The sequence below is a fragment of the Panthera pardus genome, unplaced genomic scaffold, assembly GCF_024362965.1.
Source record: "Panthera pardus isolate Hobbes unplaced genomic scaffold, ASM2436296v1 HiC_scaffold_8, whole genome shotgun sequence".
NCBI lineage: Eukaryota > Metazoa > Chordata > Mammalia > Carnivora > Felidae > Panthera > Panthera pardus.
This window is the reverse complement of record NW_026527013.1, coordinates 11,426,630-11,449,722: the sequence shown is the minus strand read 5'-3', so window position 1 is coordinate 11,449,722 and position 23,093 is coordinate 11,426,630. Positions and strand designations below refer to the sequence as shown.

Genomic DNA, 23,093 nt, shown 5'->3' with positions numbered 1-23,093 from the left:
TAAAAAGTTTATTTATTTATTTTGAGAGAGAGAGAGAGAGGCAGAGAGAGGGAGAGAGAGAGAGAGAGAGAGAAAGAGAATCCCAGACAGGCTCCACGCTGTCAGCACAGAGCCCCACGTGGGGCTCAAACTCACAAACTATGAGATCATGACCTGAGCGGAAATCAGGAGTTGGATGCTCAACCGACAGAACCACCCAGGTGCCTGGAAACTTCCCATTTCTAAAACTGAACCTTAAGTAAGGCAAGGCACATAGAAACACTCTGCAAACTTTAAGTTAATCCATTGATTTGTTCACTGTTCATGTAACAAATATTTGCCCCGTGTTTGCTGTGTGCCAGGTAGTGGGGCTACAGAGGGAATCAGACAGATAGGATCCCTCCTTGCAACAGGTGCTGTTGGTGTCCCACTCAAATCCTCCTGGCATCATTCCCGGGCACACTGCACTGGCCTTCCCAACTGCTAACGCCCGCGATTCCATGCCTGAGGGCTATCTCTGACCATTGAAGCTGGGTGGGTCTCCCCATCTTCCCAGAGCTGCCCTCAATCAATGATTGACTAGGGGTGGTGGATAAGCACCAGCTCCCTTGCCCCTTGATTGGACTAACGGAGACGCATGGTCTCCATGATTTCTGAGAGGTCCCCAGCAGGACTGAGCCTCCGTTGCTCATGGTGGTAGCTTATTTGACACCTGTTACTGGCTGCTTTCTCTCTCTGTATCACTGCCTGCTTCTAACCTAGGGCTTCTTGGGATCACCTTCTTGATAATCTTCTTACACTTGAACTCTTGCTTTGAGGTCTGCTTCTAGAGCACCACACTAAAGCAGTACCCTCAGGGAGCTTACAGTCACTAGACTGTCACACACAAAGGACTCGAGGATTATGAAGGAAAAGTGCAGGGTACCATGGGCATGTGTGACTGGGGCTTTGACCTAGTGTATAGGGCCAGAGAAACTGAAGATGTTACACAGGAGAAAGGGTAGGGAGATAACTTTCTCTTCTTTTTTTCCTCTCAGTGCAGCTTGCCAGTTGCATTCTTTCTTTTTTAAAAAATGTTTATTCATTTATTTTGAGGGAGAGAGAGCAAGTGAGCAGGGGAGGGGCAGAGAGAGGGAGAAAGAGAATTCCAAGCATCCTCCATGGTATCAGTGCGGAGCCTGACTGGGGCTCGATCCCACAAACCTCGAGATCATGACCTGAGTGGAAATCAAAAGTCAAATGCTCAGCTGACTGAGCTACCCAGGTGCCCCACAAGTAGCATTCCTAGAAACATCTTTATAACAAACATTCTTAAACAATGAACTACTTGCTTCGCACGTATGTATAACATGAATGGTATAACTTCCATTCGCTGATACAACACTTAAAGAGAGAATTTTCTAAGCAGAAGGAGTAACGTGTGCAAATGCTCAGAGACAGAAGAAAGTTTTGTCTGTGAAAGAAACTGATAGGCCGAATAGTGCCCCCCCGTCACCCCCAAAGATGTCCATCCCTGGAACCTGTGCATGTTACCTTACATGGCAAAACGGACCCTGCAGATGCACCAAGAATTTTGAGATTGGGAGATAATTCTGGATTATTTGGGTGGGTCCAACGTAATCACAGGGCTCCTTATAAGCAGCAGCCAAGAGGGTCAGGGTCAGAGGGAGATGTGATGACACAAGTAAGGAGTCAATCAGAGGGAGATTTAAAGATGCTGCTACTGGCTGAGGATATGGAGGAAGAGCCACAAGCCAAGCATGCAGGTGCCCCTAGAAGCTGGAGAAGACAAGGAAATGGGTTCTCCCCTAGAGCCTCCAGAGGAATTGGGGCCTTGCTGACACCTTGGCTTTGGCCAAGTAAAATCCAGTTTGGACTTCTTTTTTTTTTTTTTTTAATTTTTTTTTTAACATTTATTTATTTTTGAGACAGAGAGAGAGCATGAACAGGGGAGGGTCAGAGAGAGAGGGAGACACAGAATCTGAAACAGGCTCCAGGCTCTGAGCTGTCAGCACAGAGCCCGACGCGGGGCTCGAACCCACAGACCGCGAGATCATGACCTGAGCCGAAGTCGGCCGCTTAACCGACTGAGCCACCCAGGGGCCCCTCAGTTTGGACTTCTGACTTACGAAACTGTAAGATCCAAATTTGCATTGTTTTAAGCCTCTAAGTTTGTGGTGCTTTGTTACAGCAGCAACAATGAACCGATACAGAAATGAAAATGGCGGAACTGAAAAACACTGGAAGCAAAGGGTGGGGCGTGGTGGGGGAGAGTTGCCTGAGAAGGCGGTAGAGTAGGATAGGGATCCGGCAGTGAGGTCAGATGGATGTGGTCTGAATGGTTGTGTCCCCCCAGAACTCATATGTTGACCTCCAAACCCCCAAAGATAGCGGCATTAGGAGGTGGGGCCTCCGGGAGGTGACTGGGTCCTGAGATTGGAGCCCTCCTAAATGGGATTAATGTCCTTATAAAAGAGACCCCACAGAGCTCCCTTGCCCTTTCCACCACATGAGGACGTAGTGAGAAGGAACCAGCTGTGAACCAGGAAGGGGGTCCCCGGGAATGTGACCATGCTGGTGCCTTGATCTTGGACTTCCCAGCCTCCAGAACTGTGAAAAGTAAAGTCCTGTTGTTTATAAGCTCCCCAGGTGTGCTATTTTGTTACAGCAGCCTGAGTGGATGAAGACAGTAGGACTGTGTTCTAGGAGCCGTGCGTGGTGGCGGCCACATGCCATGATGTGCTCTGGAGACTAGAATGCCCACACTGGCTGAGATATAGTTTGTGCCTTCCAGAGAAGACAGCACGAGTAGGACCAGTGAGGAAGTTGTCAGAAACCATCCAGGCAAGAAATGATGATGCCTTGGACTAGAAGTGGAGGAGTGTATGGGGCAGGGGATGGAGAAAAACAGACAGATTTTAAAATTACTAGGAGGAGGGGCACCCGGCCGGCTCAGTCAGAAAAGCATGTGACTCTTGATCTCGGGGTCATGAGTTTGGGCTCCACGCTGGGTGTGGATATACTAATAACAATAAACTTAAAAAAAAATTATTAGGAGGAAACTCAACGGCGTGTTTGATTGCACAATACATCTCCCAGGGCTCAGCGGAATCCTGGCCTCAGTTGATGCTACTGAATTACCTCGACTGAGTGACATGGGGATGTGCCCGATATCTAAGGGAGAGGTTGAAAGGCTTTCGTGGATCTGAGGCACTTTCACCCGGGGGCCCCTCCCCTCATAAAAAGAAACTTCAAGAATTATTTGACAACGGCATTGGTGTAACTTATGTGAAGTTCCCAGAGTAGTCAAAATTAGAGACAAAGTAGATGGTGGGAGCTAGGGGCGGGGGGAGGGGTGATAGGGAGTCAGTATTTAATGGTGACAGGGTCTTGGTTTTGCAAGATGAAAAAAGTTCTGGAGATGGGATGATGGTGATGGCTGAGCCCCTATGGGAATGTGTTTAATGCCACTGAGCTGGGCGCTTAAAAACGGTTAAGCCAGTAAATTTTGTGTTACGCGTATTTTACCACAATAAAAAAAATTTGAAATAAAACTCTGTATTGGTATAAAGATGACATAATCCAGACTGGATTTATAGTTTCAATCATTTTAATTTTAATATTTATAATGTTATATATTATATGGTATATACTATAAACTATTGTCTATAGTATACATAACATGTAATGTTATGCATTCTACATTCATACGTTTTTTTTTTTTTCTGACTTTAAAAGAAATTAAAGTGAAAACATTTTCATGGGTCTCTCCATTAGTGTCTGCTGTGGCCAATGCAGAAGTCAGCCCCGGGGAAATTGGCAGGAGGGAGAGGGTGCATTTCCAACATTGGTGTGCCGCAGGCATCCCTGGGAAACTCATTAGAAAAGCTCATCCCCAGCTTCTGCCCCCTGAGGTTCAGATTCTGGAGGTCTGGAATGTGGTCCCCCAAGGTGGCATTATTGACAGGCCCTGTAGATGTTCTCATGCAGATTTTCTTCTGGGCAGTGGCATATCCCCTTGTAGACACATCCCCACACTTAAAAAAAATTTTTTTTTTTAATGTTTATTTATTTTTGAGAGGGAGAGACAGAAGGGGAGCAGGCGAGGGGCAGAGAGAGAGGGAGACACAGAATCCAAAACAGCTCCAGGCTCTGAGCTGTCAGCACAGAGCCCGGCGCGGGGCTCGAACTCACGAGAGCCGTGAGATCATGGCCTGAGCCGAAGTCGGGCGCCCAACTGACTGAGCCGCCCAGGCGTCCCTCCCCACACTTTTTAAAGTCCAGACTTAACCTCTTGCCCCTTCTTGGAATCTCTTTCTTCATCTCTAGCATGGGATGATGACCCCCACATTATAGTGTCCCTGAGAGCCTCGCCGGGTGCCCATGACGTGACCTGTGGCAGCAGCAGCTGAAATCTCAGTTCTGAGGCAACCTAGGGGATTATGCAATCACTGTTGGGGAATAGTGGGTGAGCAGAGGTGACAAACCGGGGCTGTGTCAGCAAGCATGAGGGTGGCAGATGGCAACCCAGAGCGTGAGGCATTGTATGCAAAAGGCAATGCTTGCATCCCTATGTAAGGTTTTGGGGTGTGGTGGACGGACAAAGCTGCAGGCAAAGGGACAATTCCCAGCCCCAGGAAGGCTCTGCAAGAGCCTCAAAAGTCAGCGGGGTGACGGCAGCTCTGTGTCCCAGAGCATATATGGACCGCATCAATGGGTTTCCTTTCTCATTGGCTTCAACCAGTAGGGAACCCTGGCCAAGGGAGAGAGGTGGGTAGGGGCATTTATGTCCCCAGCATCCACATGACAGCACTGTAAGGCTGGCTGCCTTCGACTACCTTGTCCCTTTGGATTTAGGAGTGGCAAAGGCGGCTCTCCACAATTACCAGCACCTTTGTCCCCTGCTGTCCATTGAGGTTTTCCTGTATCCTGCCTCCACCTTTGCAAATACAGTGAATTCTCATTCTTTGTGGTAGTTATATTCTATACCTGTGTGTGTGTGTGTGTGTGTGTGTGTAGCGTTAATAACAACAGCAAGTGTGTGTGGGGGGGCCTGCATTCATCTAAGAGGGGAGGACAGAGGGGAGCTCCAAATTTTGCTCAGAGTGCAGGCTTTAGAATCAGGGCTTACAATTTCAGCTCGTCCGCTTATCCGCGGCGTAACATTGGGCAGCTACCGTTCTCACAGGCCTCACACATGGACTCATCTATCCTTCCTACAAGCCTTTGAGATGGGTGCTGTAATCCTCTCCGTTTTACAGGTGAAGACACTGAGGCCAGAGAGGGGGGCAGGGACTTGCCCAAGGCCACACAGCTTGAGTTTGGGGGGCTGCGATTCGAATTCGCCCCGGAAATCTGGAGCCCCAGCCCAGCCTGTTAACTCCCAGCATACACTGCCCATCAGGTGGTGTAGGGTAAGTGAGTGATATACAGTAGGTGCCTCCTACGTGGTAATCAGTGTCCTTTTTAATTATAGTTCTGCTAGAGGATGCTTAGAGGGAAGGCAGGTCGGGCGAGAGGGAGGGAGGGCCACGGAGCCGTCCAGTCTCTGCTCCGCAGGCCCCGGCAGGCAGAAACGCGCCGGATGGCCGGCCGGGGCAGAGGGCCCGCCTGTCACTTGGCGGGGGCGCCGGACTCCGCGCGCGGCGGCGTGCGCGGGTCCCAGTCGTCGACCAGGCGCTGCGCCTGCTGGTGGTACACGTGCGGGTGCCCCTGGCGCAGGCGCACCACGTTGAAGTCCACTTCATACCCGATCCTCTTGTACTTGAGGCTTCGGGCGAGGTTCTGGCGCGTGGCGAGCAGCTCCCGCAGGTTTTTCTCCACGCGCGAGATGTGGCGCTGCAGCTTCTCAGTCCCCTGGGGGGTGGGGGGACCGAGCTGGGAGCTGGGCACTGTCTGGGGTGGGCGAACCCGCCCGGGGCCGGGTGCGGGTGTGAAAGGAGCACAGCTCTAGGAAGGGGCGGGCCTCCGAAGGGGAAGGGCACACCTGGGCCACGCGTGCTTGCGGGAGGTCCCCTCCTGGGAAGGGGCTCGAAGAGATCGGAGGCAGGGGGGCACACACTGGGGCCAGAAATGCTGGAAAGGGAATCGGAAACAGGCAGGGGATGGAGAAGGGGACGCACCCGGAGAGCGAGGGGGAGGGGCGGCCGGGACCTGGGAGGTGGCGAGCCTCTGGGCGGGCGTCCCTGAAGCAGCGAGGCTGAGAGAGGGCCTTACCGGGACTCTTGGATACTGAGAACAAACTGAGGGTTGATGGGGGGGGGGGGGGGGGCAGGGAGAGGGGAAAGTGGGCGATGGGCATTGAGGAGGGCACCTGTTGGGATGAGCACTGGGTGTTGTATGGAAACCAATTTGTCAATAAATTATATTTAAAAAAAAAAAAGAGGGAGCGAGGCGGGCAGAGATTGAGGGCACTTTGTCTCTCTCTCTCTCTCTCTCTCTCTCTCTCTCTCTGTACATACACACACACAACATACAACACCCAGTGCTCAGGAGGTCACTTTTTCTGAGACAGGTGTGGGTACCGGAGGGTCTCCTCCCGGAGCTGAAGGACTGACAGCCCTGGGTGAGGGGGGTCTTACCTGGGTCAGGTGTGCTTGGGGAAGCAGTACCCTCGGGATGCGGCTGCACCTGCAGAGGGCGGGAAGGCGCGGAGGGGGCCACGCTGGAGCATACCTGGGCGAGGCGCGTGGCTTCGGGCAGCTGGGTGCCCACATGTCTCTGGTACACGCGAACCAGGGGTCTGTCCAGCTTCTCTCGGGTCTCCAGGTGACGTTTTGACAGAGGACCCTGGCGGAGTGCGGTGTGAGGAGCAGTGAGGCCCCCGGGCCGGCCGGGCGAGCGACCCTGGTCCCACCCCGCACGGTCTGGCGCCAAAGCCCACCTTGATGAGGCCGTGAGTGATGTACATTTCCTGGTTGAATTTCGTGCACCGCTGGATAGTTCCCCGCATTAGTCCTAAGGTCATATTCATTCTTTCCTGGGTGGGGTGGGAGCACAGGGGGATCACAGTGGCTTCCTGGCTCCTCTGCTCCCGCGCCCCTCCCCCCCTGTAGTCCCGCGTGGTCCATCCTAGCCCCCCCCCCCCCCACCAACGGGCAGTCGCATCCGCCGCGCCCACCTTCAGCTCCAAGGTCTCCCGCATCTTCTGCGCCAACAAGGCGCACACGCCATCGCTTATCTGATGTTGCTGCGCCCGGATGTCCTCCTCGTTCTTTGCCATTTCCAGCAAGGTGTCCTTGGACTCCATCAACAGTCGCTTGGCTTCGTACAGCGCCGTGGCGCACTCTGCGGGCGGCGTGGGGACACTCGTTGGAGAGCCAAGGCCTCCTTTTCCCGGACCCTGGCGACCCTGGCTCTCTGAGCCCCCCTCCTCTGTGTTCAGGTTGTGTTGGGCCCTGGGCGAGGGGACTTTATTGAAGGACCTGGACAAAGTCCAGGGGAGGAGTTCGTAGAAGTAGCGTCCCGGACTGACTGAGCGAGTGCTCGCACGCAGGAGTGTGTGCGAAGCAGGAGTGGGCGTGAAGAGCTAATCAAGAACGTGGGCTCAGTGGAGATGAGCTCTCATCCCCCCTCACTAGGGGGGCAATTCCCCAGGGATGGCAGTGGCTGAGCAGTGGAGGAGTGGGCACCCGAGGGTACCTACTGCAATGCACTCCTTTCTGTGGAGGCCTACCTGGGGTATAGGTGCCCACAGGGTCTGGAGGAGGCGTTTTTTGGCCCTGAGAGCTCGGGGAAGGGATGCGGGAGAGGTTCACCCAGGAGTGGCGGCCAGCCTGCTCCAGAACCTTATCGAGCGGCTGGTTCATAAGGTCCACAGCTTGGAGCCTCTCCTTACAGCAGAAGGCCAGAGTATCGCGGCAGGAGGCCAGGGCCTGAGAACGAGGAAGCAGAGGGAGCAGAGAAAAAGGCAGAGAGTGAGCTGGGAGGTTGGGAGAGGCGGCGGGAAGCGATTTCTCTGCTGGAGGCTGCAAAGCGTTGCCACCTCCAACCGGGACCCTCTCCAGTTCTCCGTTGAAGGCGGGAAGAATTGATTTCCAAGGGGAAGTTCAGACCCTCCCCGCACCCCTCCCCTGTCCAGAAGCCTTCAGTGATCCCTGGGTGGAGAGGGGAAGAGCAGTAGGGGCTGGTGGTAGCTTCCCTGTCCTGGGTGTCATTTTCTTCTTGGGTTCTGTGCCTGGCTTTGCTCTGGCACCCCAAGAAAGCCCTTCCCCCGATCCACTGCCCCATCTATAAAGAGGAGAGATCGCACTGGCTGTATCTACACCAAGAGTCTTCCTGCATCAGCCCTTTGCTCCCCAGCTACATTCAGGGCTGATCCCCTCGCCTAGCCTCAGGGTCTCTCTTCCTTTGCTCTAATTAGTACCAGGAGCCCTCCGCTGTCCTCAGAGTATCTCCCCCACCAACATCTATCTATCTGAACTCCTCCTCTCACCCAAACCCTACTTCCACCATTATAAAATGAAGTATATCGCATTTCTTTGATACTTGTGGTTATTTAAAAGTTATATCCACTTATATAAACACCACCCTCATCAAAATATAGAATATTGCCATCATCCCAGAAATGTTCCTGGTGCCCCTACCGTCCTCTCCTCTAAACTGCCCTGCAGATTAGTTTTGCCTGTTTCTTTCTTTTTTCTTTTTTCTTTTTTTTAAAGTTTATTTATTTAGTTTGAGAGAGACAGAGACAGCACAAGTTGGGGAGGGGCAGAGAGGGAATCCCAAGCAGGCTCTGCACTGCCACCACAGAGCTTGGAGTGGGGCTTGAACCCATGAAGAAGCCATGAGATCATGACCTGAGCCGAAACCAAGAGTTGGATGCTTAACTGACTGAGCCACCCAGGCGCCCCTTGCCTGTTTCTTAAGATGTCCATAAGCTACAGCCTATGGACTGGCTGCCTCTCTTTGTAACTAAAACTTTATTGGAATAGAGCTGCACTTATTCATGTACGTGTTGTCTCTGGCTGTTTTGTGCTACACTGATCGAATTTTTTTTTTAATTTTTAATTTTTAAAATTAAATTATCCCCTTATTTATTTTAATATTTTTAATATAACTTGTTGAATTGGTTTCCATACAACACCCAGTGCTCATCCCAACGAGTGCCTCTTTAATGCCCTAATTTAAAAAAAAAATTTTTTTTTTTAATTTTTGACAGAGAGAGAGAGTGCCAGCGGGGAGGAGCACAGAGAGAGGGGGACAGAGGATTTGAAGCAGGCTCTGTGCTGACAGCAGAGAGCCCGATGCGGGGCTCGAACTCACAAACTGTGAGATCATGACCTGATCATGACCCAGGTGCCCCTACACTGGCCTAATTGAGTAGTTGTGATAGAGACTGCATTTCACACAAAACCTAAAATATTTACTATCTGGTTCTTCAAAGAAATTTGCTTTTGAAATCTAGAACTTTATATAAATGGAAACATACCATGTGTACTTTATGTCTAGCTTCTTTTGTTGAATATTGTATCTTTGGGATTCAACCATTTGAGTAAAAAATAGATTTAAAAAGTCTTTCATTCATTAATTCAAATATTCATCAAGCCCCTCGTGTATGCTGGGCAGTGTATCAGGGAGTGGGGATGCAGTGGGGAAAACCAGTCCAATTCCTGCTCCCCAAAAGTGACAGGGTTGGGGTGCCTGGGTGGCCCAGTCAGTTAAGTGTCTGACTTCGGCTCAGGTCACGATCTTGCGGTTCTTGAGTTCGAGCCCTGCATTGGGCTCTGTGCTGACAGCTCAGAGCCTGGAGCCTGCTGCTGATTCTGCCTCCCTCTCTCTGCCCCTCCCTTGCTCATTCTTTGTTTCTCTGTCTCTCTCAAAAATAAATAAACATTAAAAAAAAAAGAAGTGACAGGGTCAATATATGCAGACAAGACTGGTTAGAGAGAGGATCAGAGAAATGGGGATTACCTGGAGGGGAGCATGGGATGTAGAGGTTTTTGTTTTTGTTTTGTTTTGTATTGTGGTAAAACAGACGTAACAAAATTTTCCATTTTAACCATTTTAAGTGCACAGTTCAGTGACATTAATGTATAACCACCACCTCTGTCCGTTTCCAGACATTTTTTTTTTTTATTATCCCAAACAGATCTGTACTTGTTAGAGAATAATTCCCCATTCGTTCACTGGTGAGAACGATCCAATAACGGGGAGAAGGTGGGTGCAGAGGTAGACGGAATTACAGCATTGGCAGAGGAATAATGAGGTTCCCTTCAGTGACTCCCATGAGTTGGGGTCATTCATTGAGAATGAGGAAAGCAGGAATGGAGAGGTCTGCAGGAAGAGAAAGAATGAAATAACTTGCCCAGTGGGACAACAAACCTTCTAGACACACGCAGTGAGATCCCTGGAAAGGTTCTGAGTGCCAATTTGAATTCATTATCTTAAGCTGAAACAGATCTGTTTGGATGTAAGCATTTTTCTCCAGAAATATGTACATTAGGCCTCTCCAGTGGCCCTTCTCAATTTCCATCTCTGTTTTTTTTTTCCCACCTCTCCATTCACCTTTCTCTCTTGCAAACCCTTCCCTACTGGGGCCAACCTCAGGGTCTTCTCCCTTGTCAGTTTCAGACTTTCTCAAAGGATTTTTCAGGACTCACCAGATTTAAAAGAATATGACCCTGGCCTGGGGGGTGTGGTGGGTGAGCACAGCTAAGGTTCAGCACCACGGATAGTGGTGCAACCAGCTCTTAAATTTCCTCTCCCAACCTCACCCAGGACCCTGGTCTGTCCCTTATTTGAATGTCCTTGTAATGTGAACTCTGTGAGGGCAAGGCCGTCTCTGTCCTCTTCATTAATTTGTCTTCAGTGCCAAGCATGGTACCCAGACACCAGGGTACTGGATTAATAGTTGTTAAATACATGAGTCAAAAGCACACACAAGTTACTAGCTAACTTTAACTGGTCCCAAGGGTTCCATCAAACCTGGCTGCCTTTTCATCTTCATTAGTGCCCTCATAAAGAAACCCTTGTTGCAAGAGTGAAGGATGTAGTGAGAGTCCGTCTCTGGCTGGAGGTGGCAAAGACTGAGCACATATTACATGTAAAGAGCTAGGCTCAAGACATCTGAGCTGACTCACAAGGTGGTTCTCCCACTTCTGGGTATATATCCAAAGAAAATCAGGATCTCAAAGAGATATCGGCACTCCCATGTTCATTTCAGCATTATTTACAATAGCCAAGACATGAGAACAATCTAAATGTCTGTTGATAGGTTAGTGAATAAGGAACAATGTGATATATATACTATTATCATATTAATTATATAATATTGATGTATTATAATCAAAACATTGATATCTTAATATACTATAATATATAAAATAATTATGTAATATAGAATATATTATAACGTAATATTTTACAATATGTTGTATATTTACATATATCATATATAGAAATTATGTTATATAATATGATATAATATATAATTGTATAATGATATAACTATGTAAATATAATATAATTATATAAACATATTATTTATTATATAATATTATAATTATATTATATCATATGTAAGCTATATAAAATTTATAATAACAATTATATAATCATAATATTATATAATGATATAATCATAGTTAATATATATTAAAAAGATACTTAATCATATATATTATATATTATACATGCTATGTATTATGTATTGTATTACAGTACATAAGATATGGCATATTAATATATATAGCATATATTATATAGTTTATATGCTATAATATATAGTATATAGCATACAATATATAATATATTGTTATAGACTATATTAATATGTAATGTAATATATAATATACATATTATAAATTATATAACATACTAAGATAATAATCAATGTTTTATAATATTAACATCATATATTAATAATATATAACAATAGTATAATACATGATAGATAATATAATATGTATATAATATTATATATGCAACAGAATATTATTCAGCCTTGAAAAAGGACATCTTGCCATTTATGACAACATAGATGAGCCTAGAGGTTCATTATTATGCTGAATGAAATAAACCAGATGCAAAAAGATCTCACTTATATGTGGAATCTAAAATAGTCAAATGCATGGCAGTAGAGCATAGAATGGTGGTTTCTGGGCCCTGGGGGGGAGGGAGAAATGGGGGAAATGGTCAAGGGGCATAAAGTTTCAGTGATGCAAGATGCTTAAGTTTGGAGATCTAATATAGAACAATGTGACTATAGAGAACAATATCGCATTTTATAATTGAAATTTGCTAAGAGTTTAGATCTTCAGTGTTTTCCCACACATACATAAAGGTAACTATGTGAGGTGATGGATATGTTAACTACCTTGACTATGGTGATTATTTCACAATGTCTACATATATCAAATCATCAAGTTGTAAAAGGCGAAAGATTTATGCGATCTGAAGAGAAACCAGAGCATTATCAAATCATCAAGTTGTACGTCTTGAATATACACAGTTTTAAGTTGTCAATTAGGGGTGCCTGGGTGGCTCAGTCGGTTAAGCGTCTGACTTCGGCTCAGGTCATGATCTCGCGGTCCGTGGGTTCGAGCCCCGCGTTGGGCTCTGTGCTGACAGCTCAGAGCCTGGAGCCTGCTTCAGATTCTGTCTCTCTCTCTCTCTGACCCTCCCCTGTTCATGCTCTGTCTCTTTCTGTCTCAAAAATAAATAAACGTTAAAAAAAAACTTTAAATAAAAAAAAAATAAATTGTCAATTATATCTTGATAAGGATGGAAGCAAAAAGACACCTGAGCTTGACCCACAGCCCTGCCGCTGGCTAGCCCTGTGCCTTGGTTGAGTCTGTGTCTCTCTGAGCCTCAGTTTTTCTGTCTCTAATGAGGGGATCATCGTTTCTATTTCACAGGAGTGTTTTAAGATGTTAGCTCAGTGACTGCACAGGGCTCGGCTCAGAAGGGGTGTTCATTGTTATTCTGAGGCCCAACTCCATCTCTCAGAGCCTCAGTTTCCCCATTTCACAAAGTGGAAATACAGTGAATGTCAGGTTAGGGTGGGCAGGGGTGTGGATTGAGGGTTTGCTGTGGCCACGGTCCCCAAGGTCAGAGCAGTTCACCCGTTTGGATCCACCTGCAGCCCTCTTAACTTGACCTGAGGTATTCCCAACCTTGAGCAGGGCCTCGGATTTTTCCATATCTCTTTCCATCTTCCTCTTCATGCTCTTAAGCTCCTCCTTCTCCCAGGTAAGCATACTGTCAGCTTTGTCAGGGACCTAGCAGACAAGGAGAGACTCTCTCACACCTTTGAGAGGGCTGGACGGAGATTTCTCCTTCCAGGGTAGTAGAGGGTTTGCCAAGTTTGTAAGCTCTCGGTTTGGAGAATGGAGTTGGGGGTGCTCTTGCCCATTGGGAATCTCTCTGAGAAGCCTTTATTCTTTCAGGGGGCTCTCACCGGGTGGGGTGTCTTACCCTTTAGAGGGTGGAGGTGGGAGCTTCTCTGTGTGGGGTCTCGTCGTCCCCTGGGGAGGCTGGAATGTTCCCCACTTTTGGGGTGAGGGTCTGCGGTTTCACTTTACGGGGAGGACGTCACCAGGGCTGAGACTAGGGGGTCTCGCTCTTTCTCTGGCTGGGGACGTGACTCCCAGGTGCAAGGACTCAGAGTTTGAGGGTCTCAACCTGTAAGCAGGACCTGTTCCTTTCTCCCCAGATGAGGCCGGAGGAGGGGTTCTCACTCTCGGAGGCTGTGGTGGGGAGGACTGGGGCTTAAAAAAAACATTTTGAGGAGAGTTTCAAGGGTTGGGACCAGGACATCACCTACTGTCCTCAGCGGGGCTGGGGTGGGGGTGGGGGTGGGGGTTTGGGGTGGGTTTACGTCACCTACTGTCCTCAGCGAGGTGTGTGTGGGGCTTTGGATGTGTTTTCACTGGGCTTTGAGGGTCTCAGGCCCACGGGAGGGCCTCACCTTCTGGGCTCGGAATCCAGGCACCCCATCTTGGGGGGTGTCCTCATCTTCTGGTGCCCTTACTCCTGGGGTGGAGGTGGGGGTTCTCTCTACGGGGAGGGGTTTTCTCAGGCCGAGCATCTACCTGGGATCAGAGGCCTCGGGCTTTGCCACTGGGCCTGGGGTGGGGTGGGGTGGGGGTGGGGGGGCAGCGTCCCACCTTCTCAGACTTGGGCCGGTAGCCCCGAAGCTTGCTGCTCTGCTGGTTAATAAGCAGGCCTTTGCGGACTTGGGCGAGCCCGCGGTCGGTGGCCTCGCGCTGGCGCTGCAGCAGCCACAGCTGCCCATTGACCTGGTGCTGCGCGCGGCACAGGCGGGCGGCGGCGAGGCGCGCCCCGCGCGCGTGCGCGTGCACCACCTCGGCGCTCTGCAGGGCCCGGGCGTCGCGGTGCAGGGGCAGCGGCAGGCGGGCGTGCCAGGCGGGGGGCTTCACCTTGCCCTTCCACAGCGTGACGCCCTCGCCCGGCGGCGGCTTCTCCACGGTGCCGCCGCCCGCGAGCATCTCCACGCGGAAGCGCCAGGGCAGGATGTAGGCGGCGCGGCGGAGGTGGCGCGCCACGTGCGGCTCCCGCACGCTGTCCTCGGGTTGCCACATGGTCACCGCCTCCTGCTCGCAGCGGTCGGTCAGCTGGCGCGCCTTCTGCAGGGTGGCCGTGGCCGCCTGGCGCCACGCCGGAGCCCCAACGCGCGGGTCCTGGCTGCGCTCGGCTGGGGGGATCAGCACGGGCATGGTCCCGGCTTCGTGTCTCCCCACGGGGAGAGGCAGGGACTCCCAAAGACGCGCCGCTCCCTCCTGGCCCGAACGGGGAGTGAAACAGAGTGCCCATCACCATGGCGACGGTGGCAACAGCGCGCAGTTCCGGCAGTGGGGGAGGGGAAAGGCTGGAGAGAGGCGCGGATGGAGTCTTTGCTTTGGAACTTGGCCGGGGTGCCTTGGCATCCTGACTCCTGCGGGAAGCCGGCCTCATCTAGCGCCTCTCTCGCTGGCGCTTCTTCCCTCCAGCAACGCGGGCCTCCTTCCAGCTGCTGGGACGCGCTAAGCTCTTTCCCGCCTTGTCAAAGCCTCGGATTCGCTGTTCCTTCCGGGTGGCATCCTCCTTTGCCTGTCCTTCCCAGGGCTGGCTCTTTTCCAGTCTTAAGAACCGAGCTCAAATATCACTATCTTAAAAGGCTCTTTCCTTAAAAAAATTTTTTTTTTAAATGTTTATTTATTTTTGAGAGAGAGAGCACAAGCGGTGGGGGGGCAGAGAGAGAGGGAGGCACAGAATCTGAAGCAGGTTCCAGGCTCTGAGCTGTCAGCACAGAGCCTGACCCGGGGCTCGAACTCACGAACCATGAGAGCATGACCTGAGCTGAAGTCGGATGCTTAACCAACGGAGCCACCCAGGTGCCCCAAAAGGCTCGTTCCTTAGTACCATATCTCAGCTCTACTCTTTCCCACCGCTCAGGACTTTTTGGTGCAATCCAGAGAAACAGAAAAGATGGCCATACAGTCAGAATCACAGCCCAAATCCAAACAAACAAACAAACAAACAAAAAGCTCCAAACCAAAACCAACCCCCTCCCCCCAAACCAACAATAACAACAACAATAAGACACGCGGCGGCTACCATTGCAGAACCCTTCAGCTGTGTGGTCTACCTTGGAGGCTGCTGCTGGAGGTAGCCCCCCACCAGTCAGTTCTCCAAGGCACCTGCTTCTCCACCTTTCTGGTCCCCAGGGTGTAAGCTGGCTGCATCTAATTGGTTGAGCCTGTGTCACGTGGCCATGCCCCCGCTGCAAGGGAAGCTAGGAGAGTGCGCCACACCTGAGACTCTGTTTCAATGGCAGAATGGAGAACGTTAGTTCCTACGGAGACGCAGCTGATACAGATTTCCTTCAACATAGGAAGCAGGTTCCAGTCTGGGGAAGAAAGAAGAGACCGCTGCCCTCCACGCCTCCCCCACAGTTCTCCATCGCGTCACCTCCTTTGTTTCTTTCTAGCAGTGGCCTGTTTACTTGAGCATTTGGTAGGCACCCCAAACTCGCCAGGTCCCAAGCCAAACTTTTGATGCATCGCCCCAATCTTTCCCTCCACTAGTTTTGCTTGACTTGATAGCTGGCCCACCAGCCACCCCAGTCGCTTATGTTAAAAACTTTGAAGCTTCCTTACTTTTTCATGTCTGCATCCAACCCATCCACAAGTTCTGCCAGCCCTATCTTCAAAATTTATCCCCAATGGGATCATCCTTTCTTCCGCTGCTAACGCCAACAGTCTTATTCTCACTGCCGTCATCAACCCTCATCACATGATCTCTCTGCCTATACCTGCTTCCTCAGATTCATTCTCCACACCACCGCCAGCACTACGTTTTACACTAGAGCACATCCTTTTCTTACTTAAGGCCCTTCAGTGAACCCCGTGGTACTTAGAATAAAGTCCAAACTCTTTACTCACCAGGCTCTGCATGATCTGGCTTTTCTCACTTCCCTGAACTAACTCATCTGCTACCTCCCACCCCCAGGGCCACTAACTGTGCCCCAGCCTCCCTGGCTGTCTTTGTATTCCTCCAACACATCATGCTAGTTCCTACCCCAGGGCCTTTGCATTTGCTGTTATCTTTTGGTTGGATCTCTTTCCCTTAAGATTTTGCCTGGCTTGGTTCTTGGTGTCCCTCATGGAGGTCTCACCTCTTAGACAGGTCTTCCTGGACTACTTGCTCAAAAGTATCTCTCTTAGGCTTACAGGCTTCATATAGTGTCACTCATCACTACCTGAAAGCCTCTTATCCATTTATTTACTTTATAATCCGCTCCCTGCCCCAATCCTAGAAAGAACCTTCCTCTCAAGTGCCCAGCATAGCTCATGGCATATAGTAGGTTCTCAAACGCATGTGATGAAAGAATGGATGGCAATCATAGGCTGTGATCATTTTGTTTCCTTTTTTTTTTTTTTTTTGGAGATGAAATTCTCATAAATAAAACTAATGATGCTAAAGTGCACAATTCAGAGGCATTTAGTAGTATATTTATGATGTTGTGTCACCGCCAGCTCTATCTACGTCCAAAACATTTTCATCATCCCCCACGCAAAACCCCATACCCATCAGCAGTCACTTCCCATTTGAGCTCCCCCCACCCTCCACCCCCCACCAGCTCGGGGCAAACACTAGTCTACTTTCTGTCTCCATGGATTTGCCTGTTCTCATATTTCATGTAAATTAATCGTACACTGTGACCCTTTGTGTCTTTCCTCTTTCTCTTAGCACAATGATTTCAAGGTTTGTCCATGCTGTACCATGTACCAGTGTTTTATTTCTTTTTATGGCCAAGTTCCATTATGTTTATATGCCAGAATTTTGTCTATCCATTGATGGACATTTGTCTATCCATTGATGGACATTTAATTTGTTATTTAAAAAAATTTTTTTTAATGTTTATTTATTTCTGAGACAGAGAGAGACAGAGCATGAGTGGGGGGAGGGGCAGAGAGAGAGAGGGAGACACAGAATCAGAAGCAGGCTCCAGGCTCCGAGCTGTCAGCACAGAGCCTGACGCGGGGCTTGAACTCACAGACCGTGAGATCATGACCTGAGCTGAAGTTGGTCGCTCAACCGACTGAGCCACCCAGGCGCCCCTGATTTTTTTTCTTTTCTCCATTTTTCATTTTGCCCATCAGGCTGGGAGTTTTAGGAGGGTAGTGACCTTGCCCTTATACGCTACCGTACCCGGGATCCAGTACAGATTGTGGCTCATATTAAGCACTCAGTAAACATTTATTATTAAATGAATACGTGAGTGAAGGGCTGAGTGTGTATTTTCTTGTTAAGTGATTAAGAGGCGTAAGGATGAAGAAGGAATGAATGACCCTGGCTTTGCAAAAACAAAGGACACATTCAGTAATGGGGAGGAGTAAGACAGTCAACCAAAGCCTCCCAGTCCGGCCATGCTGGAGACCCAGCAGGGTCACCAGGAAGCAATGGAGGCAGGTAATCTTCAGCAATGGAGGCTTGTTTCCAGGACCTACAGGAATGTGGGTTTAGCGTAGTCGCTGGGCCCAATGGTGTCTGCACAACAGATCTTCACTAGAGTCAGGATAGTGCCATGGTCAAGACTCTGGAGCTGGATGACTTGGGTTCATATTATGATTCAGACACTTACTGTCTGTGTGACCTTGGGCAAGTCCCTTACTTCTCTGTGCCTCCATTTCCTCATCTGTTGACTAGGATAATAGGATCGTGGCATGGATTAAATGAGTTAATATGAGAAAAGAGCTTAGGGGCACCTGGGTGGCTCAGTCGGTCAAGCGTCTGATTCTTGATTTCAGATCAGGTCAGGATGTCAAGGTTTGTGGGATTGAGCCCCACATCGGGCTCTGCACTGCCAGTGCAGACTCTTTGTCTGCCCCACCCCTGCTCTCTCTCTCTCTCTCAAAATAAATAAATAAACATTAAAAAGGAGAGAGAGAAAAAACACCTTAAGATGATGGCTGACAGAGAATAAGCATGATGCAATTGCTTACTTTAAAAAAAATTTAACGTTCATTTATTTTTGAGAGAGAGACTGAGCACGAGTGGGAGAGGACAGAGAGAGAGGGAGACACAGCCTCCGAAGCAGGCTCCAGGCTCCGAGCTGTCAGCACAGAGCCCGACGCGGGGCTTGAACCCACAAACCGTGAGATCATGACCTGAACCCAAGTCGGACGCTTCACTGACTGAGCCACCCAGGCGCCCCATGCAACTGCTTACTTTTCATGTTTATTAATTGAGTGAATAGATGAATGGGCTATTGTAATACCAAGAGAGGCAGAGAGGGCTTCACAAAGACCCAGGGGGACAGTCCACTTGGGACAACATGCTGTACTCAACCTTTGCTTTGTTCACTTAGTGCTTCTGTTTTCCCAGCCAGAGGGTTGTACTGGGTTGTTTTGCTGCCTGATGTACAGAGCTCTTCTATTGGGCACTGTTCCTGCCCAACTACCTGTGGGACACCCGTGGAAGCTTTCTGGCGCCCGGCCACGTATGGAGTATTTGGGCTCTAACAAGCGCCTCTGGTGGAATTCATCAGGGCCATGAGTCGGGTGTGGTCTGTTCCATTCCGGCTTTTTATTGGCTCAACCCGTTCGGGCCAACACACTCCTGATGCATAGCACCATTGTTTCAACTTTGACATCGGTGCGTTCTGCGGTTCAGTGCTCAGTCCGCCAACTTCTCATTTTCATCCTCTGACCCGAGCGTGACTATATCAACTTCTAAAACTCATCTCTAGTTCCTGGCTCTGATGGATACTTTCCAGTAGCCCGACACATATATGTGTGTGTTTGAGAAATGAGTGAACTGTCGTCTGCTCTGCTTTCAAAGCCTGTTGGTCACAGCCTTGGTTGGGACCTGCTAATCCCAAACGGGTCTGTATGTAAAATCCTAACGCCCAACGTGATGGCATTAGGAGGTGGGGCCTTGGAGAGGTGATTAGGTAACGAGGGTGGAACTTTTATAAATGAAATTGGTGCCTTATGAAAGAGACCCCAGAGAGCTCCCTTTCTCTTTCTTCCATGTGAAGGCAAGGCGAGAATTTGGCTGTCTATGAACCAGGAAGTCCTCATGAGACAGTGAATCCAATGGCATATTGATCTTGGATTTCCTAGCCTCCAGAACCGTGAGAAATAGATTTCTGTTGCTTATAAGCCACCCTGTCTATGATATTTTGTTATAGCAGCCCGGCTGGGGTCAACTCTCAGTCTCCAAGAATTCAACTATGTGCGGCTGAGCAGAAATGATGAAAGCCAGAAAATGCCTCAGAAACATTCATATACATGACCGGAGGGGTAGGAAAAATTCCCATTAGTTTTCAAACACAAATACCTCTCTTAAGCTAACAAATAAGCCTGTTTTTATGCTATGAAAGTAACAGGTACACATTGTGTAAAAGCGTGTAAAATGCAGAAAAATATAATGAGGAGAATGAGAATCATCTATAATTTTATCATCCAGAGAGATCTGTTATGAACCTGTTTTGATTTCACTCCAGTATTTCCCTCTACTCCTCCTCCCATATATATAGTTATGGTTAGACACATCTCCCTCCTCCCAACATACCAAAGTTCAAATATTTCTAACTCAACCCAATGGGGAATAATATTTGTGAAATTAACTCTCTGATTTTTATAATGAAGAACGCTTTACAGCGGCTCCGATTTTTCTAGCCATCTTTGCTGGGACCCGCCTGTTCTACCTACCAAGTGCTTCCAAGTGGGGGACAGAATTTTGCCCTTGGATTAAATAGTGTGAAATTGCAGGGTGTATGAGGAAGGAGAACCTTCTAAAACTTCTGGCTTTGCTTTCTTTTTTTCCTTTGGTATTACATGGAGATGCCCTTCACTCTGAAATTTTGGCAGGTAATTATCAGAGATCCCTTTTTAGGTTCCCCGATGTCTTCCCTTCTGGGGCACCAGGTTCTACTTTTAGTAGGTGCCCCCCTTTCTCTTGGAGATAATCACATCAGTTGGTCTTTTGTTCCAGGGGGATATGACCTAGAATCAATTTTGTCTTTGAGAAATGAGGTCACTCTCCTGGGGGAGGTGTCAGGAGACAGTGGGAAGCCCCGGGGCTGGGAGAGGAGGTTCTTCCTGGTTCTTCCCAGTCACCTCCTGCAAAGGTGGTGACCATGCTTGTTGGTGAGGCATACGGACTAGTCCCTATGACTCTGGTCCCCATCAGTGCCCTGAAATGCCATCTTGCAATGGACAAATCCCAGGGTTTCTTTTCTGTCCCATTCAACTGGATCTCTAGGTCGCATTGGAAATTATCAACCACCTGAAATGTGAATCATCCCCCGTACTCGTTCACACTTTCCCCTTTTGCCTCTGGTCCTGGCCCTTCACTGGCTGGTTGTCTGCCATCCACCCCTCAAGTGTAGTGTTCTTCAGGTGAGTTTGGTAGCCTTGAAGGTGGCCCCCCAATGGTCTCCACGTTTTGGTCTTCCTGCCTTGTGTAATCTCTTCCCTTTGAGTGTGAGCTGGGCCTAGTAACTCACTTCTAATGACTAGAATATGGCAAAAATGATAGGATGCCACTTCTGAATTAGGTTATAAAGAGATCATGGCTTTTGTCTTGCTCACTTTTTCAGAAATGGAGAAGCCCACATGGCCAGGAACTGAGGGATCCTCTGGCTATCAGCCAGCAGCGACCTGCAGCCCTCAGTCCAATAACCCACGAGGGATTGAATCTTGCCGAGAACCGCATGAGTGAGTCTAGAAGCACACTCTTTCCCAGTCGAGCCTTGAGGAGAGATAGCAGCCCCAGCCAACATCATGTCTGCGGGCTGGTGAGAGACTGAGCTGGTGGGTTCAACTAAGCTATGCCCTGATCCACAAGAACCCATTTAATAAATATGTGTTGTCTTAAGCTGCTGCGTTTTGGGATAATTTGTTATACAACAATAGCTAACTGACACATTCGGTTTCCATCTTCCATTCACTTCTCATTCCTCACCTTCTCCCTAGAAAAGCTCATTCACATTAGTGGATTTAGGTATTACTTGTTAGGTTAGGATGACTATGGCTTTAAGTCTAAGGGGGTAGATTCAGTGAGGTGAGCCTTAAGTTTAGAATAGCCAAATTTCTTACCATGCTCTACAAAGTCCCAGTTCCTTACCATCTGGCTCCTGTCCACCTTTCCTTCCCCGTATCCTGCCACTCTGTCCTTGAATCATGAAGGGTCAGCCATGCTCTGCTCAGACTCACTGAGCTTCCGTAGTCTCATGGTCTTTGCTCTCGCTTTCCCTCTCTCTGGAATGTTCTTCTCTCTCTGGGATGTTCTCCTGTATTTTCATATGGTTTACTCTCTCTTACCCTTTATGTCTCTGTTCAAATATTATTTCCCAAAGGGCCCTTCCTTGACTATCTGATCGGAAGTATTACACTGTCATGCCACACTGTAGCCCTCCTTCTCTTCATAGCACTTTTGGTTTGTGATTCTCACTCACCTCCTTCTCTAGATGTCAGCTCCTTGATGAGGATCTCATCTGTTGTAGTCATAACTGAATCACGTTGCCTAGCTCATTTCCTGGCACAGAGAAGACCCTTCATGCCTGTTTGTTAAATGACTGAGTGATGGTGGTCCTGCCATACTTGGAAATAATCCGTGGACATTCCTGTTCTGGCTAGCCAACCCCCAAGCATCCTTTGCATTTGTGGGGGAACCCAAAAAAGGGGAGGAGCAGGACTGATAAAGAGCTTTACCTACTGTTAGGGTTGAATTGCCCCCTCCCCCCAAAAGGTATGTTGAAGTCCCTACCCCTGGTACCTGTGAACGTGACCTTACTTGGAAATAAGGTCTTTGTGGATGTAGTTAGTTAAGTACAATGAGATTATGCTGGATAGGATGGGTCCCTGTCCAACGGAAGAGGTCTTTACAGGAAGGCTATGTGAAGACACACAAACACTAGGCCATGTAAAGAAGGAGGCGGAGACTGGCATGATGCATCTACAAGCTGAGGAATGCCAGTGTTTGCTGGTAACCCCTAGAAACTGGAAGAAGCAAGGAAGAATCCTCTCCTAGAGCCTTGGAGGAAGTGTAACACTGCCAACACCAACACCTTGATTTCAGACTTCTGGTCTCCAGGAGTGTGAGAGACCATTGCTGCTGATTAAATGCCCCCAGTTTGTGGTGATCTGTTAAGGCATTCTAGGAAGTTGATATAATGGTATCTGTCCTTTTCGTCTGTGGTCCCCTGCCTACTCCTGATCGATCTCTGTGGCATTGCCTGTCACTTGGGCACATGGCAGGCACCTTTTCGGTGCTCCAATGACAGAGCCAGAGAGAAGTCTTTTTCCCTCCCAGCTGTGTGAGCCCACCTTCTAATTCCCAGGTTTCCCTCCCTAATCCTTTTCCGTGCTCCCATCTCCTGCTGGAGACTTCTTTAAATGGAACCTTCCAGATTTTCCAAAACAGAGAGTCTATTGATATGGTCTATAAAGATCAGCCTCCTGCAGTGCAGAGCAGGTTGGAAATAGATAGTGGACTTGGGGATCCACCAGAAAATCTCTCTTTCCTGATGGATTGATTGATCTGACAAATATTTACTGAGCACCTGCTCTGTGTCAGGCACTGAGCTAAGAACCACGAAAAGAGAGTGACAAGACAAAGCCCCTTCTCTCCTGGAGCTTCTCATCCAGTGGGGGAGACAG

At 48.9% G+C, this 23,093-nt stretch overlaps 1 protein-coding gene across 1 annotated transcript; it reads right to left on the bottom strand.

Moving 5' to 3' along the window:
• Window positions 1-5,423: 5,423 nt before the first annotated feature.
• On the bottom strand, window positions 5,424-14,719 carry CCDC105 (coiled-coil domain containing 105). Its single transcript, XM_019416125.2, has 7 exons — window positions 14,088-14,719; window positions 13,095-13,199; window positions 7,655-7,853; window positions 7,100-7,266; window positions 6,863-6,958; window positions 6,655-6,768; window positions 5,424-5,835 (listed from the first exon to the last, which is right to left on the bottom strand). Exons 1-7 carry the CDS (start codon window positions 14,655-14,657, stop codon window positions 5,593-5,595), a joined length of 1,494 nt encoding a protein of 497 aa, XP_019271670.2. The 5' UTR covers window positions 14,658-14,719; the 3' UTR covers window positions 5,424-5,592.
• Window positions 14,720-23,093: the final 8,374 nt, after the last annotated feature.

Excerpts from the sequence above, each read along its gene's own strand:
- CCDC105 (XM_019416125.2), bottom strand. The coding sequence starts at position 14,657 with ATGCCCGTGCTGATCCCCCCAGCCGAGCGCAGCCAGGACCCGCGCGTT. Across the intron at positions 7,854-13,094 it reads AATCCGAGGCCCTGCTCAAG|GCCCTGGCCTCCTGCCGCGA; the intron begins GTTGGGAATACC and ends CCTCGTTCTCAG. Across the intron at positions 5,836-6,654 it reads AAGCCACGCGCCTCGCCCAG|GGGACTGAGAAGCTGCAGCG; the intron begins GTATGCTCCAGC and ends CCCACCCCCCAG.